General features: G+C 50.9%; 4 protein-coding genes across 4 annotated transcripts in view; 2 read left to right on the top strand and 2 right to left on the bottom strand.

Annotated features, from left to right (window-relative positions):
* Positions 1-13,738, top strand: part of MRPL12 (mitochondrial ribosomal protein L12) — a 167,324-nt gene that overhangs the window by 12,268 nt on the left and 141,318 nt on the right. The gene's annotated exons all lie outside the window — the stretch shown is intronic.
* ACTG1 (actin gamma 1) overlaps positions 1-13,738 on the bottom strand; it is a 181,429-nt gene that overhangs the window by 49,622 nt on the left and 118,069 nt on the right. The window lies entirely within an intron of this gene.
* CCDC137 (coiled-coil domain containing 137) overlaps positions 1-13,738 on the top strand; it is a 150,931-nt gene that overhangs the window by 32,613 nt on the left and 104,580 nt on the right. The window lies entirely within an intron of this gene.
* NPLOC4 (NPL4 homolog, ubiquitin recognition factor) overlaps positions 1-13,738 on the bottom strand; it is an 87,015-nt gene that overhangs the window by 7,178 nt on the left and 66,099 nt on the right. Inside the window, exons 13-16 of the mRNA XM_050764007.1 lie at positions 7,807-7,878; positions 4,852-4,947; positions 3,259-3,375; positions 1,349-1,451 (exon numbers count right to left, since the gene is read on the bottom strand). Of these exons, the coding sequence (XP_050619964.1) occupies positions 1,349-1,451; positions 3,259-3,375; positions 4,852-4,947; positions 7,807-7,878 (388 nt within the window). The remainder of the gene's footprint in view (positions 1-1,348; positions 1,452-3,258; positions 3,376-4,851; positions 4,948-7,806; positions 7,879-13,738) is intronic.

Below are 13,738 nucleotides of genomic sequence, written 5' to 3'. Positions count from 1 at the left end.
TAGGTACTATGTTTAGTACCTGGGTGATGGGATCAATCATACCCAAACCTCAGCATCAGGCAATATACCCAGGTGACGAACCTGCACATGTACCCTGTGAATCTAAAATAAAAGTTAAAATTATTTTTAAGAAACAAACAAAAAACAACAACAAAACCCCAAGAATTAGCTGGGGGTGGTGGTGTGAGCCTGTGGTCCCAGTTACTCAGAAGGCTAAAGCAGAAAGATCACTTGAGCCTGGAGTCTGAGGCTGCAGGGAGCTATGATTGTGCCACTGCACTCCAGCCTGAGCAACAGAGTGAGACACTGTCTCTACAAAAATAAAAATAATAAAGAATTGTATGAAAAGAAAACCTTGGCTGGGCGTGGTGGCTCACGCCTGTAATCCCAGCAGCACTTTGGGAGGCAGAGGTGGGCAGATCACAAGGTCAGGAGTTTGAGACCAGCCTGGCCAACATGGTGGAACCCTGTCTCTACTAAGAATACAAAAATTAGCCTGGCGTGGTGCCGCCCGTAGTCCCAGCTACTCGGGAGGCTGAGGCAGGAGAATCGCTTAAACCCAGGAGGTGGAGGTTGCAGTGAGGTGAGATCATGCCACTGCACTCCAGCCTGGGCGATAAGAGCCAAACTCTGTCTCAAAAAAAAAAAAAAGAGAAAATGGTATAAAGGTGTTTGATATGTTATTTTGAAGGCTCTGTTAATAGAGGGATTCTAGTGTTTGTCCAAGGCTGTAGCAGCTGTTGGGCACTTTGGTATTCTCAGCTTGATAGACTCAGGACAGGCACTCAGGCTGCACAGGGCACCACGGTGCGTGAGGAGTCCCTGCCGCAATGCTGACACAGGTTCTCGCGGGTGGGGAGCTGTTCGGGACTTGGTGGCTGAGGGTCCTGAAGACACGCAATGCCTGCGGTTCATTCTGTAGAGAGTCCGCCAGGAAGAACATGCACGCTGTAGGCTTCTCCTCCTTACAGCTTTAAGCACTAAAGGGAAATTCTCAAGGAGACCAAAAGGTCCTGCGCTTCCACAGAGTTTCTGATTCTCTTAAGACAATGATGCTGAAAGTGCTCCTCGGATGCCTGGAGATTAGTATCTCTGATGTATAGATTTATAAAATTTACAGGGCTGTGCACCTAAGATGCATGGCCTGGACAACATGTATGTTACATCACTGGAAACTGCCACGTGCCTGGCAGGGAGGTCGAGTCTCTAGTCTCATTGCCCACAGCAGCTGCCAGGATGCAGCTGGGGTACAGAATCCAGGGCACGACAGGCAGTGGGGAGCTGTGCAGAGTGGACTGCTCTCCAGCCGCAGCCACGGGGTACCAGGGCAGGGGGTGGGGGTACTCACTGCACAGCTGCTCGATGGTGGCCCACTGCTCAGACCTCTTCCATGTCTGGGCGAGCTCCTCATTTCTGGTCCGCACAGCCTCCAGCAGCAAGCTGATGCTGTCCTACAAGAAGCCAAAAGGAAGGTTCCACTTTGCTGTGCAGCTTCCTGCTGGGACAGGTTTCTTTTTCCCCAACACTAAGACATATTTCCGAGGACATTTAAAAAATCTTGCAGGATATCACTATAAAATGTAAACTGCCACAACTTACATCTATAAACTCAAGTGCTAAATTGAACTAGAATTTAAATTCTTCCCAAATAGGCCCAAGCAGGCATCTGTGCCTCTGCCGTGCACTGACAGTGCTCAACAGCCCAGACGATAGGAGCTCATGCCTCTCGTCCTGGAGGCTGGGATGGAGGGCGGAACCCTGGCTGTGAGACGTGTCCTCTTCCCTTACATTTCATCCCCCTGCCTCTTTCTCTTCTCCATCGTGTCTGGAAAAAGGCACTCTCTATCCTAGCCTTCCGGGTCAAAGTGCAGGGGATTAATGCATTAAGGATGGGCACGGTGGCTCACGCCTGTAATCCCAACACTGGGAGGCGGAGGCAGACGGATCACGAGGTCAGGAGTTTGAGACCAGCCTGGCAAACACGGTGAAACCCCGTCTCTACTAAAAATACAAAAATTAGACGGGCGTGGTTGCGGGCACCTGTAATCCCAGCTACTCGGGAGGCTGAGGAAGGAGAATCACTTGAACCCGGTAGGCAGAAGTTGCAGTGAGCCAAGATTGTGCCAATGCACTCCGGTCTGGGCAACAAAGCAAGACTCCGTCTTAAAAAAAAAAAAAAATCATATATGAGAAACGGATAAAGCCTTCAGGAGCTCTCAGTACCTCCAGAGAATGTCGTCCAACAGATGACTGCAAAAATAGTGCAGTATACTAGCAAGGTGGCTCTGGTGCAGAGCAGCCTCGCCTTTCACCACCTGTCCAGACAGATGGGCAGCAGCTGAACCTGAGAGCAGGAGGTGCAGCTCCCTGGGCTGACTAGGGAAGGCACAGGCAGGCAAGAGGCACACGGTGCCTGATGTCAAATACCCGAGTGAGTGGTTTTGAGACAAAATACAGACACAAAATAAACTAGCAGGATACAAGAACAGCTATAGGCTTCCTGACAGAGAAAGGTTGGGGGAGGAGGAGCCTCTCCATTCTGTCTCCTTCAGGGAAAGGTCCTGAGTCAGTGGCGGAGCAGCTCAGAAAGAATTTGCTCCTTTCTCTTTGGCATTTCCTGTCGGCTTGAATAGTGAAGAAAAAGCCAAAGTTGGACCCCCACACATGGCACATGCAAGAACCTCCTGGGAGCTGCTGCCCACTGCCCTCCGACTACCCGGAGCAGCCGCTTCTGCAAAGCACTCGCCCTCTTCTCCCCCAACAGTGCCTCTTAAAAATGCCAACTGTGCAGCTGTGAGCATGGGGTCTGGAAGCTGGCCAAGCCTTCTGGGCCAAGGCAATAAAACCAGAGTTGATTCGGGAGGAGGGGAGATATGAGTAAAAAGCAGAGGCTGTGACTCTGAAACTGTTAGAACAGGAATTTTTTAAACTGTCTAACTCTAACGCTGGAGGCAGAGCTAAATCACCTCTGCCTGCCATCCAATTGTAACAGATGAAACCGTACTTCCTCACAGAGGTGCAGACACTCAATGAAAATGCTAAAGGTGAAAAAATTCATCTTTCTATCAACAAGCTTCTTGTGAAAAGCTGCTGCCTACACTCTGCCCACAGGACAAATGAGGGGGACAACATGTGACCCCAAGCTTTGACCCAGTTTCCCAGTCACGCTCTGGTCTGTGAGGAAAGAAAGCAAGACACAGGCATCTCCTGGCGGGCAAAGCCCACTTGCTCAGGCAGACACCACACTTGGGCACGCACCTGCAGAGGCATAACTTCATTGGTGACCAGGAACAGCAGGAGGTGGAAATCTGAGATGGTATCCAAGAACACGGATGAGGTATTCTGGGACAAATAGGTGGCCAAGCTATGGAAGTCCTAGAGGGACAGGAATAAACATGAATGTTCCACACAGTCCCCCAGTGCCAGACCCCGAAACAGAGCCGTTTCCTACTAAGATGCAACTCAATACACTGAATGCTGAGAGGCACCTCTCCCTCTGCCTCTGCAACCACAAACAGGGTCCAAGAAAGAGGCGCAGGCAGCTGCAAAGCAAGCTCTTGCCCTCTTCTCCCAAGAAGATGCTCTCAGCACACCTGACTACCCAGATGTGCAAGAAGACACACTTCTCAAGCTGACTCAGACTGGCCAGGTACGGAGGCTAACGCTGTAATTCCAGCACTTTGGGAGGCAGAGGCAGGCAGGTGGTCAGGAGTTCAAGACCATCCTGGCCAACATGGTGAAACCCCGTCTCTACTAAAAACATAAAAAAAAATTAGCCAGGCTTGGTGGTGTGCGCCTGTAATCCCAGCTACTTGGGAGACTGAAGCAGAAGAATCGCTTGAACCCGGGAGGTGGAGGTTGTAGTGATCCAAGATCGCACCACTGCACTCTAGCCTGGGTGATAGAGTGAGACTCTGTCTCAAAAAGAAGAAGAAGAAGAAAAAAAGGTGACTCAGACAGAGACACAGTCAAACAGAGGGCGATGCACGCTGGCCCCCAGGTGAAGAGTGGGCTGTGGGAGGGGCCTGGGGCCCCGTTCAGGGCAGGGAGACGCGTCCGGCTCTTCCTGTGGAACTGTGTTCGCCATACAGGGCGGCAGGAGGGAGGAGTGTGCGGGGCAGCCGCGATGCAGCACAGACGCCTTCAGCAGAGCCACACACAGCTTCAACAGTGCACCTAATAATCGGCTTTGCGCCTCTACGAGCACCCCAAGTTCCCTGGGCAGACGGGCACTGAGGGGACCAAAGCACAGAAGCTTTGTCAGCCACTGAAGAAAACCTCATTATAGACATTCTTTGACCACCTTCTGAAATGTCTGTTAGCAAGTTATGATTTAAGAACGATCGTGTGTACGTAGCCTGTCTACACAGTATGCAGATGGCATGACGGCAAATCGGACCTGGCCTGATCTGCCGGTGAGAGCAGAGGCCAACACGTGAGCCACGCTAAACAGCAGATCAACACGACACATGGGAAAGCCGAGGCCAGGACGAGGGGCGACACAGCCCCAAGGTGCCTGAGCAGGTGACCAGGCAAGGGCCAGGCCAAACCAACAGTGACGAGGCTGCTGGCAGAAGACACAAAGTGACACATTTGGGAAAATTACGAGGTCCACTGAGGATGGGACCAGTCTGAGGACGTCAGGGGCTTAGCCTTTGTGGCTGTCCATCACCCAGCCACAGGAAGGGCGTCCACCTGACCAACAGTGCCCCACAGCAGGCCCCAGCTGACCTGTCACGAGAATGCATCGGGAGCGTTTGAAAGCTTGATGTTTTCTGGAAAAACAATACTGACACTAGATAAGCAATCAGCAGTTACCTTAAATTATGTTTCTAAAGACAAAGAGCTCACCTGTGTCTCACCCAATACATCCCGGTTTTCAATAGGAAATGGATTTTGCGAAATAGAAAAAGTGTAAACTGGATCCTTGGGGAAAGTTGTTGTGATCTAATGAAGAAAAACATAAACCCATGATAAATGAGGCTGAAAATGGTGTGGCCAACTCCCAGCCAGCCCAAAGCATCTCCCAGAGCCCGAGTTAACGACTCCCAGCAATTCTGAGAGAGTTCTACAAGCTCTCCGTCGAAGGGAACCGTTATCTATTAGTGTCATCTCTAAACAAACACTTTGAAACTCTGCCATGTTGGAGGCAAGCTACACCATATCCGGGCAGCCTCTGGCCTGTGCACTGGCCTCGACATCCTACAAAAAGGGCACTGGGACTCCCCCCGCGGCACAGCTTCCCTTCACGCAGGTTCTCTCCCTCTGCTATGGAGGAACTAAAGGCAGGTTTGACCCCTTGTCCAGGTGACAAGAAGGGAATGGAAGGGGCCAGGAGGCTGTCAGGAGCTGACTTTGCTGAAGAGAAATTCGTGTCCCTGGATTTGGAGGGCACATGAGGAAATCAGCCAGCCAAGAAACAAAGCACCCTCCAGCAGCTTGCTAAGCCCCTTCTGAATGCTGGGGGCCACTCCATGGAGCTGTCGGCTTTTCCAGGCAGGGGTGAATATAAGGCCCTTGAGGAACACACGGCTCAGCTCTTCTCTCTCCCTCACAGCTGATACCCAAAGGCCAGCTAAGTACTTCAGGGGCTCAGACAGGCCTTAATGACAACAGAGGGCATTTTGTACCTAACATATAATCAATAGAAGCTACACGGACAGTGGTTAAATGTGCAAGAATATCAATAGAAATACAACTTTCATTCTTCGTGAAGCACCCGAGCTGAGTTGATGCTGCTTTTCTCTGCAACAGAACAGCAGCAGCCGAGTCACACCTCTTCCAGATTTTGGGGAACTATTCTGGTTCCTTTGGGACTGTTTCTAAAGAATGAGTGCGGTTCTGGTCTGTTTTCTGCATCAGCAAAGGCAGTGAGTTGTTGTTGAGCTGGCTGGCCCGGGATTTGCTGTGCCAGCACGAGCCGCTCTGGAAGGACAGCTGAGCCACCAGCAGCATCTCTGGCCTGAGCTGGCCCTTCATGGGCAAGCGGTGGGGCGGGGCATGAAGACTCGGGCCGCAGTGCCACATGTCGGCTACATGGCCTCGTCAGTTAGGGATCCTGGGCCTCACTTTACTCTTCCTCGAGATGAAGATGATCAGAGTACTCGCCTCCTGGGTGCCCAGCACGGGGCTGGTACACATAGTGTTGGTACACACAGTGCCGGGTACCAGGTGAAGACAGGGGAGGTGCTGACCTCCTGCAGAGACAAAAGCCTGGCTTACTCAGGCGTCTCCTTTGGGAAGGCCTAGAAATGGGGAGGGCGGCACCCCCAGAACACGTGCTAGTGAGCGAGCTAGTGGGACCACCGGGGTCTTGCTGGCCTTGTAACTGGCCCTTGGAGGGTAACAGAACCGAAGTCCACACAGCCCATCCCAGATGTCCCAGGCAGGGCATCAGTTCCCATCTTACACACTGAAGCCATTTCCCTACCCTACCCATCGTCTATCAGCCAGATGATGCCCCCAGAACCCACAAAGAAGCCCCAGGAACACTGGCTGGTGCCTTTTCCTGCCTGCCCAGCCATCCCATCCCAAGGTTTAAGAACCCTGACCCAGGCCAGTGCCTGTGACCTGGGGCTGGGCATGGAGCTTGACACACCTCTCTGGGCACCTGCTCTCAAGGACTCCTCATGCCTCACTTCCACAGGGTCAAGGAGTTTGGGCATCACAAAGCAAAATGCTCTCCCAAAAACAAGAACTTCTGAAAAACTGCACTAAGGCAAAAAGTTAACTTCCTTTATAAAAGAAGAGGAAACGAGTGGGGAGGCCGCTCGGGGTAGAAGACCTGAGAAAGCTGGTTTTAAATCATGCCGGCTCCTCCTGGGTGTATGCTCCATCAATCTGTTTTCATCTTAATTACACCCCAGGTAGTCTAAAAACCAGAGGCCTCCACGGCCTACGTAATAAATATGTTCTCGGGAGCTGTCAGTTGGAATGGTGCATCGATGGGCTTGGCTCGTGGGGACCTGCTGCTCCGAATGCAATGATATTTTACTGCCTGAATCACATGCCCATTCGAGCTCAAATGCAGCCTGAATAGATCCTGGCACGGCAGCAGCATAGCAAATGAGCTGCCTCCCGTCCACTCTGGACAGAGCTCTGGTGGGGCTGATGCAAAGACTCATCTTGCCATCCTTGCTGCCCTGTGGCCAATGGCACAGCCGTATCTCCATGACCATAAAATGCCTCCAGAGAGGAGCTGAGACACTGGGAAGATGTGGAAGAGCCAGGGGCATTTGTGGCTCCTGGAATTCCACCCAGTAAACCACGCTGATCCCTCACTCAAGAACACTGAGTCACAGGTGCGTCCCCTGGGGCCCACTCTGGACGAAGTGGCCCGGACGCACTGTGGGCTGTGGCAGCTGTGCTGGGGCCAGGGCAGCACCTGCACGTGCAGGACAGCTGACAGCCACACACCAAGCACGGCACATCTGGACAAGACTGCTTGATGCTCCGGTGACTGGAGACCCAAGCAATGGCGGTTCGCTGCCTTCCAGAGGCTCCCTAGCCTGGGGTCGGTGGTCCTTTGTACTTTAGTATGGGGACAGTTAACCCCTAGGCTGATGTCAAGGAAACAAAAACCTGAAACTACAACAAAAAGCCATTAAAGCTGTGAGCACTTCAGCAACACCGCACGCTCAGTGACTCTACAACCACTCCTGGGTGCCTATTATGGGGTGGGCACAGCACAAGGCAGAGGGTGCCTTAAATTGCAGCCTCCTCCCTTGAGCAGCCACCACCCAGCAGTCCCACCTCCAAGGCGCCTGATGGGTCTGTCTGCCCAGGCTGTGCATGGGGGGCACTTACATCTATGATGAGATACTCCACAGGTAAGGGCCGGGCCAGCTGGGTGATCTCGTTGCCAAACTTGTCTACGTCCTGCAATAGTCAGAGGGGAACAGCAGTGAGCAAAGGCGATCAGTGGTGATGATTTTCCTTTCGCATGCTTGTCTCACCCTTTATTTTTATTTATTTATTTTTTGAGACAGAGTCTTGCTCCGTCTCCCAGGCTGGAGTGCAGTGGCGCAATCTCCACTCACTGCAAGCTCTGCCTCCCAGGTTCACACCATTCTCCTGCCTCAGACTCCCAAGTAGCTGGGACTACAGGCGCCTGCCACCACACCCGGCTAATTTTTTTTGTATTTTTTAGTAGAGATGGGGTTTCACCGTGTTTGCCAGGATGGTCTCAATCTCCTGAACTCGTGATCTGCCCGCCTCAGCCTCCCAAAGTGCTGGGATTACAGGTCTGAGTCACCGCGCCCGGCCTTCACTTTTTTTTTTTTTTTTTTGAGACGGAGTCTCACTCTGTCACCCAGGCTGGAGTGCAGTGGCGCAATCTCGGCTCACTGCAAGCTCCGCCTCCCGGGTTCACGCCATTCTCCAGCCTCAGCCTCCCGAGTAGCTGGGACTACAGGCGCCCGCCACTGCGCCCGGCTAATTTTTTTCTATTTTTAGTAGAGACGGGGTTTCACCATGGTCTCGATCTCCTGACCTCGTGATCTGCCCGCCTCAGCCTCCCAAAGTGCTGGGATTACAGGTCTGAGTCACCGCGCCCGGCCTTCACTTTTTAAATTACTACAAATCTTATTGAAGTGTATGGATAGCACAAAGGAAAACATGCGTATTTTTGCAGTGAAACCACCTTCCACCATTTCTTGGGGCTCCTTATTATAACCACAGCCTGAGAAAGCGGTCAAGCTCTCGGGCACTAGGACTCCCCACCGGGAGAGCACATCAAATGCCTCCCCCTCCACCCACGGTGCTTGGCCTGGCACTCAGGTGCGATCTGCGACAGGCAGAAGGGTCCGTGTTCCCCTCAGGCTGGACCCGTGCCCTGTCCATCTTCCAAAAGCACATGAAGCCTCACAGTCTGAATGCTAACTCTTAGAATCTCGCTCACACCTCTGAAAACCCGACTTTCCAGAAACCGAGTACTTGGACATGAACAGAGTAAAGGCATGCACAAATGAGCGCACACACACACAAAGACACGGGAGCCCCACACCAATCTGTCAAAGTCTCAACTTGTTTTGCTTTGTCAGATGCACGGAACATAAAGTTTAATTATGGGGAAAAACGGCCAGCATATGTTCATTAATCATAAAATGACAATTAGATCTGATTTATGTCAAACATGCTGAGTTCAAACAGAGCTCCAGACATAAATTCATAAGAACCAAAGCTTTTCATTAAAGATTCTGCAAGAGGGGGTCATATTTTCTATCTAAATCATCACTTAACATTATATAAATCATTCATTAAGTCATACGTAAATTATACATCCATAATTTCCAATTATAGGGCCTTACATAAAAGTTTACGTTTATTGGAGCTCTCAGACCCGAAATGATTGCCAAGCAAATCTCCCTGAAGTGTGCAGGGTTGACGGGAGGCCACCCCTAGCACAACCACACCTTCCTGGGGACGTCAGGGAGCCCTGCTGTCTTCTGAGACACTCATCACAAGCTGTTCCCAAGTCAAACCAAGTCCATTATCCTAATGAGAAGCCCCAGGCCCCATGTGGCCCTTGGCCCTGCTCCTTGCTTGAAAATTAAGTTTCTGGCTGGTCTGAAGGTGATGAGTTATCTCAGTTGATTGTTCACAGTCAGTGACATATCCAACTCCTTGTTCTATTCTCTCCCCCTTTCTCACTACTGTACTTGACTAGTCTTAAAAAATAATAAAAATTTTTTAAATTCAATGTCTGGCCTGAAATGTATCTCAGTCTCCATACCCTCACACTTTTTCTCTACTCACAGCTAGAGAGCGGCCAACAAGAACTTGCCTCTACCCTCCCAGAGAAAAATGGTCCAAATATATCCAACCAATCTTTCCAGGAGGGCAGGAGAACGAACCTGTACTCTATTTCCATTTCACGTATTGCTCCCCGCCCCATCAGAGGCTACGTTCCTGCAAATACACAGTTCTGCTCTGTTTGCCTTCCTTGGACACTGAAATGACTTTCCACTGACGTGGGTGAGGGTCGTGTGTCCTCCTTCCACGTGACGAGTGGCTGCCACGGTAAGGACAGCTTCCACATTCCGGGCTCTGCTGGCTGTGATGGGGACACTAAAGACACGGGGACTACTGCTTGAGTCCTGGGGCCTCAAAAGAGGTGGTTTTTCAATGGAGATTTGGTAGGAGGCAAAAATCAAATCCAATCAAACTAAATCACCATTTCCAAAAATACACGCTTGCCCCTACAAGAAATAACCTGCAACAACTCACACATAATTAGCCCATCTGGAATTCATCTTCAAATCTAATTAAGCTCTAATATGCAGAAACATTTTTCCAGCACCTGTTCACTTTAATCTCCCCCTCTAGGGATTTTTCTTGTTAAATGCCCCTCTCTCTTTTTTGTGTCATGCTATTCTCTTTCAAACTTAACTATCCAACTGTACCTTTTCCAGTCCCCAAGAAAATAAAGGTGTTGTATCCCCCTTTCCTCCCTGGGGAAACAGGTAACTTCTACCTCTCCCCCAAGCCTTCACTCAGATGTTTTCACCAGCCAATCCCTAGGCCTACACACCATTTTAAAAGGCAATTACTTTTTATGGGCCTCAGCAAATGTCAGTTGGAATGTGCTGGGAGGAGGATGTCTTAATTCTAAGTTTGGCAGCCGTCAAAGTGTCAGCAGCTTTATCTCCACCTGGAGTGAGGCACCAGGAGGTCAGAGGTTGTGGCCCCAACGCCTCACCACCCGCCAGAGGCCACTTCTGGAAGTACTAGCGCCAAGGTCTTGACACCAAGAGAAATCCAGGAATCGATGTCTTTGTTAGCTCAAAAGCATTGGGGATGCCCGGGGTACGATGGCTCATGCCTGTAATCCCAGGGCTTTCAGAGGCCCAGGTGGGCGGATGGCTTGAGGTCAGGAGTTTGAGACGAGACTGGACAACATGGCGAAACTCCGTCTCTACCAAAAACACAAAAACGAGCTCGGTGTGGTGGCGCACTCCTATAATCCCAGCTACTCAGGAAGCTGAGGCAGGAGAATGGCATGAACCCGGGAGGTGGAGCTTGCAGTGAGCTGAGATTGCGGCACTGCACTCCAGCCTGGGCCACAGAGCGAGACTGTCTCAAAAAAAAAAAAGAAAAGAAAAAAGAAAACGAGTGTCTGAAAGCTTTGTTTTTCTGAGATATCCTGTGGCGGCTCAGATCCTGCTATCATTTGTGCCTCTTCTTGCCAGTTCTTAGAAAAGCAACACATTCAGGATTTCATTTACCTTTTCTTTTTTTTTTTTTTGAGACGGAGTCTCGCTCTGTCGCCCAGGCTGGAGTGCAGTGGCCGGATCTCGGCTCACTGCAAGCTCTGCTTCCCGGGTTCACGCCATTCTCCTGCCTCAGCCTCCCGAGTAGCTGCGACTACAGGCGCCCACCACCTCGCCCGGCTAGTTTTTTTTTGTATTTTTTAGTAGAGACGGGGTTTCACCGTGTTAGCCAGGATGGTCTCGGTCTCCTGACCTCGTGATCCGCCCGTCTCGGCCTCCCAAAGTGCTGGGATTACAGGCTTGAGCCACCGCGCCCGGCCTCATTTACCTTTTCTAAAGCAGGGTTGATGCCATTCAATCAATGGAATTCACTGTTGTCCTGGCACAAAGCCCACATGCTTTTGTGTGTGTGTGTGTGTGTGTGTGTTTGGTTTGAGACAGTCTTGTTCTGTCACCCAGGCTGGAGTGCAGTAGTGCGATCTCGGCTCACTGCAACCTCTGCCTCCAGGGTTCAAGTGATTCTTGTGCCTCAGCCACCACGCCCTGCAATTTTTTGTATTTTTAGTAGAGACGAGGTTTCACCGTGTTAGCTAGGATGGTCTCGATCTCCTGACTTCATGATCCACCCGCCTCGGCCTCCCAAAGTGCTGGGATTACAGGCGTGAGCCACCACGCCTGGCTGACACTCGGTTTCTTAAAAGCACCACTGCTTAGAAAACAGTCCAGTCCATGTGCAACAACACAGCACCTGTCAGCTGCACACAGAACCGGCAGCTGGTATTTCTCGGGCCAGCTGTGTGCACAGAGCTACTTGGTTCTCACAACCACACCAGTCACAGGCACTACTGCTATCCCTGACACACAGCAAGACAGGAAGGGTTACAAAGATGAATGAACCTCCTAAAGCGATTGGCGAGGACAGTTGGACAGCTGTGTAGATACTGGCCCCCCACACCATGTGCACAGGCTCCCCACCTCCCAAGTCAGTGCTGGTGCTGCAGGGCCAGGGCACACGCAGACCTCCCTCCTGCCTTTGGGGAACCTTGAAGTTGAGGCTCGGACCCCAACAGTGGTCTCACACTGAGTAAGACTCTCTCCACCTCCACTGCAAGGGAAGATGCAAAATTTTCTCTTAGACTGGGAATATACTATAAGAAGTGATTCAGCATCTCTTCTCTTGGCAGTTTCTTAATTGATAAACTGTCCTGAAAAATGCTGGAAGCAAACACAGTCTCCTATGGGTGAAAACGCTTATTTTAAAAAGCTGTGTGCTGCTGGGTCTTGTCCCAACAAATACAAAAGTGGGTTACGGGGCTATAGCGAACAGAGCGGTTTGGTAACAACAAGGAGTACATTGCAGGTAAGTGGTAGAGGACGATGCCCAGAAGTAAGACACGAGGAGACACAGATACCTTGGTTTACAACAAACAGTGGGACTAGGTCAACCAGGCGAACATCTGGAGAAGCACAAAGCTAGATTCCTACCTCTACCAATATCATGCATAAATGGATTAAGGATCTCAAAGTAAAAATAAATCCTAAAAGCACGGAAAGAGTATGTAGGCAGATGCATAGTTCTGGGGTAAAGAATTACAGTTGGCTGGGGATGGGTGTGGTGGCTCACACCTGTAATCTCAGCATTTTGGGAGGCTGAGACGGGCGGATCACAATGTCAGGAGATTAAGACCATCCTGGCTAACACAGTGAAATCCCGTCTCTACTAAAACTACAAAAAAATTAGCCAGGCATGGTGGTGGGCGCCTGTAGTCCCAGTTACTCGGGAGGCTGAGGCAGGAGAATGGCATGAACCCTGGTGGTGGAGCTTGCAGTGAGCGGAGATCACGCCATTGCACTCCAGCCTGGGCGACAGAGCAAGACTCCCTCTCAAAAAAAAAAAAAAAAAGAATTACAGTTGGCCGTTGCACAACACAGGTTTGAACTGAGCAGGTCCACCTATAGGCAGACTTTTTTCAACCGAACACAGATTGAAAACACAGCATTCAAGGGCTGGCAACTCCTGTATGCAGAGATCCAGCTTCACACACAAGCAGCCTGGAAGGGCCCACTTTGGGGCGTGAGTACAAGTGGACTCAGGTGTATATGTAGGTCCTGGAACCGATCCTCTGTGTCAACTGAGGGATAGTTGTACTTCCAAAGTTCGACGACAAGGCAGAAATTACAAGAAAAAGAGTTAAGGTATCTTTGAAATCAGAAAATACTTCAGCTTCTTTGTATAAAAGACAAAGAATGAAAACCTGGTTTGTTGGCCAGGCGCGGTGGCTCAAGCCCTTTGGGAGGCTGAGACGGGCAGATCACGAGGTCAGGAGATCGAGACCATCCTGGCTAACACGGTGAAACCCCGTCTCTACTAAAAATACAAAAAACTAGCTGGGCGAGGTGGCAGGCGCCTGTAGTCCCAGCTACTTGGGAGGCTGAGGCAGGAGAATGGCGGGAACCCAGGAGGCGGAGCTTGCAGTGAGCGGAGATCTGGCCACTGCACTCCAGCCTGGGCGACAGAGCAACACCCC

Source organism: Macaca thibetana, chromosome 16 (genome assembly GCF_024542745.1).
Source record: "Macaca thibetana thibetana isolate TM-01 chromosome 16, ASM2454274v1, whole genome shotgun sequence".
Lineage (NCBI taxonomy): Eukaryota > Metazoa > Chordata > Mammalia > Primates > Cercopithecidae > Macaca > Macaca thibetana.
The sequence above is the reverse complement of the archived record's forward strand: the minus strand, read 5'-3'. Positions and strand labels throughout refer to the sequence as shown.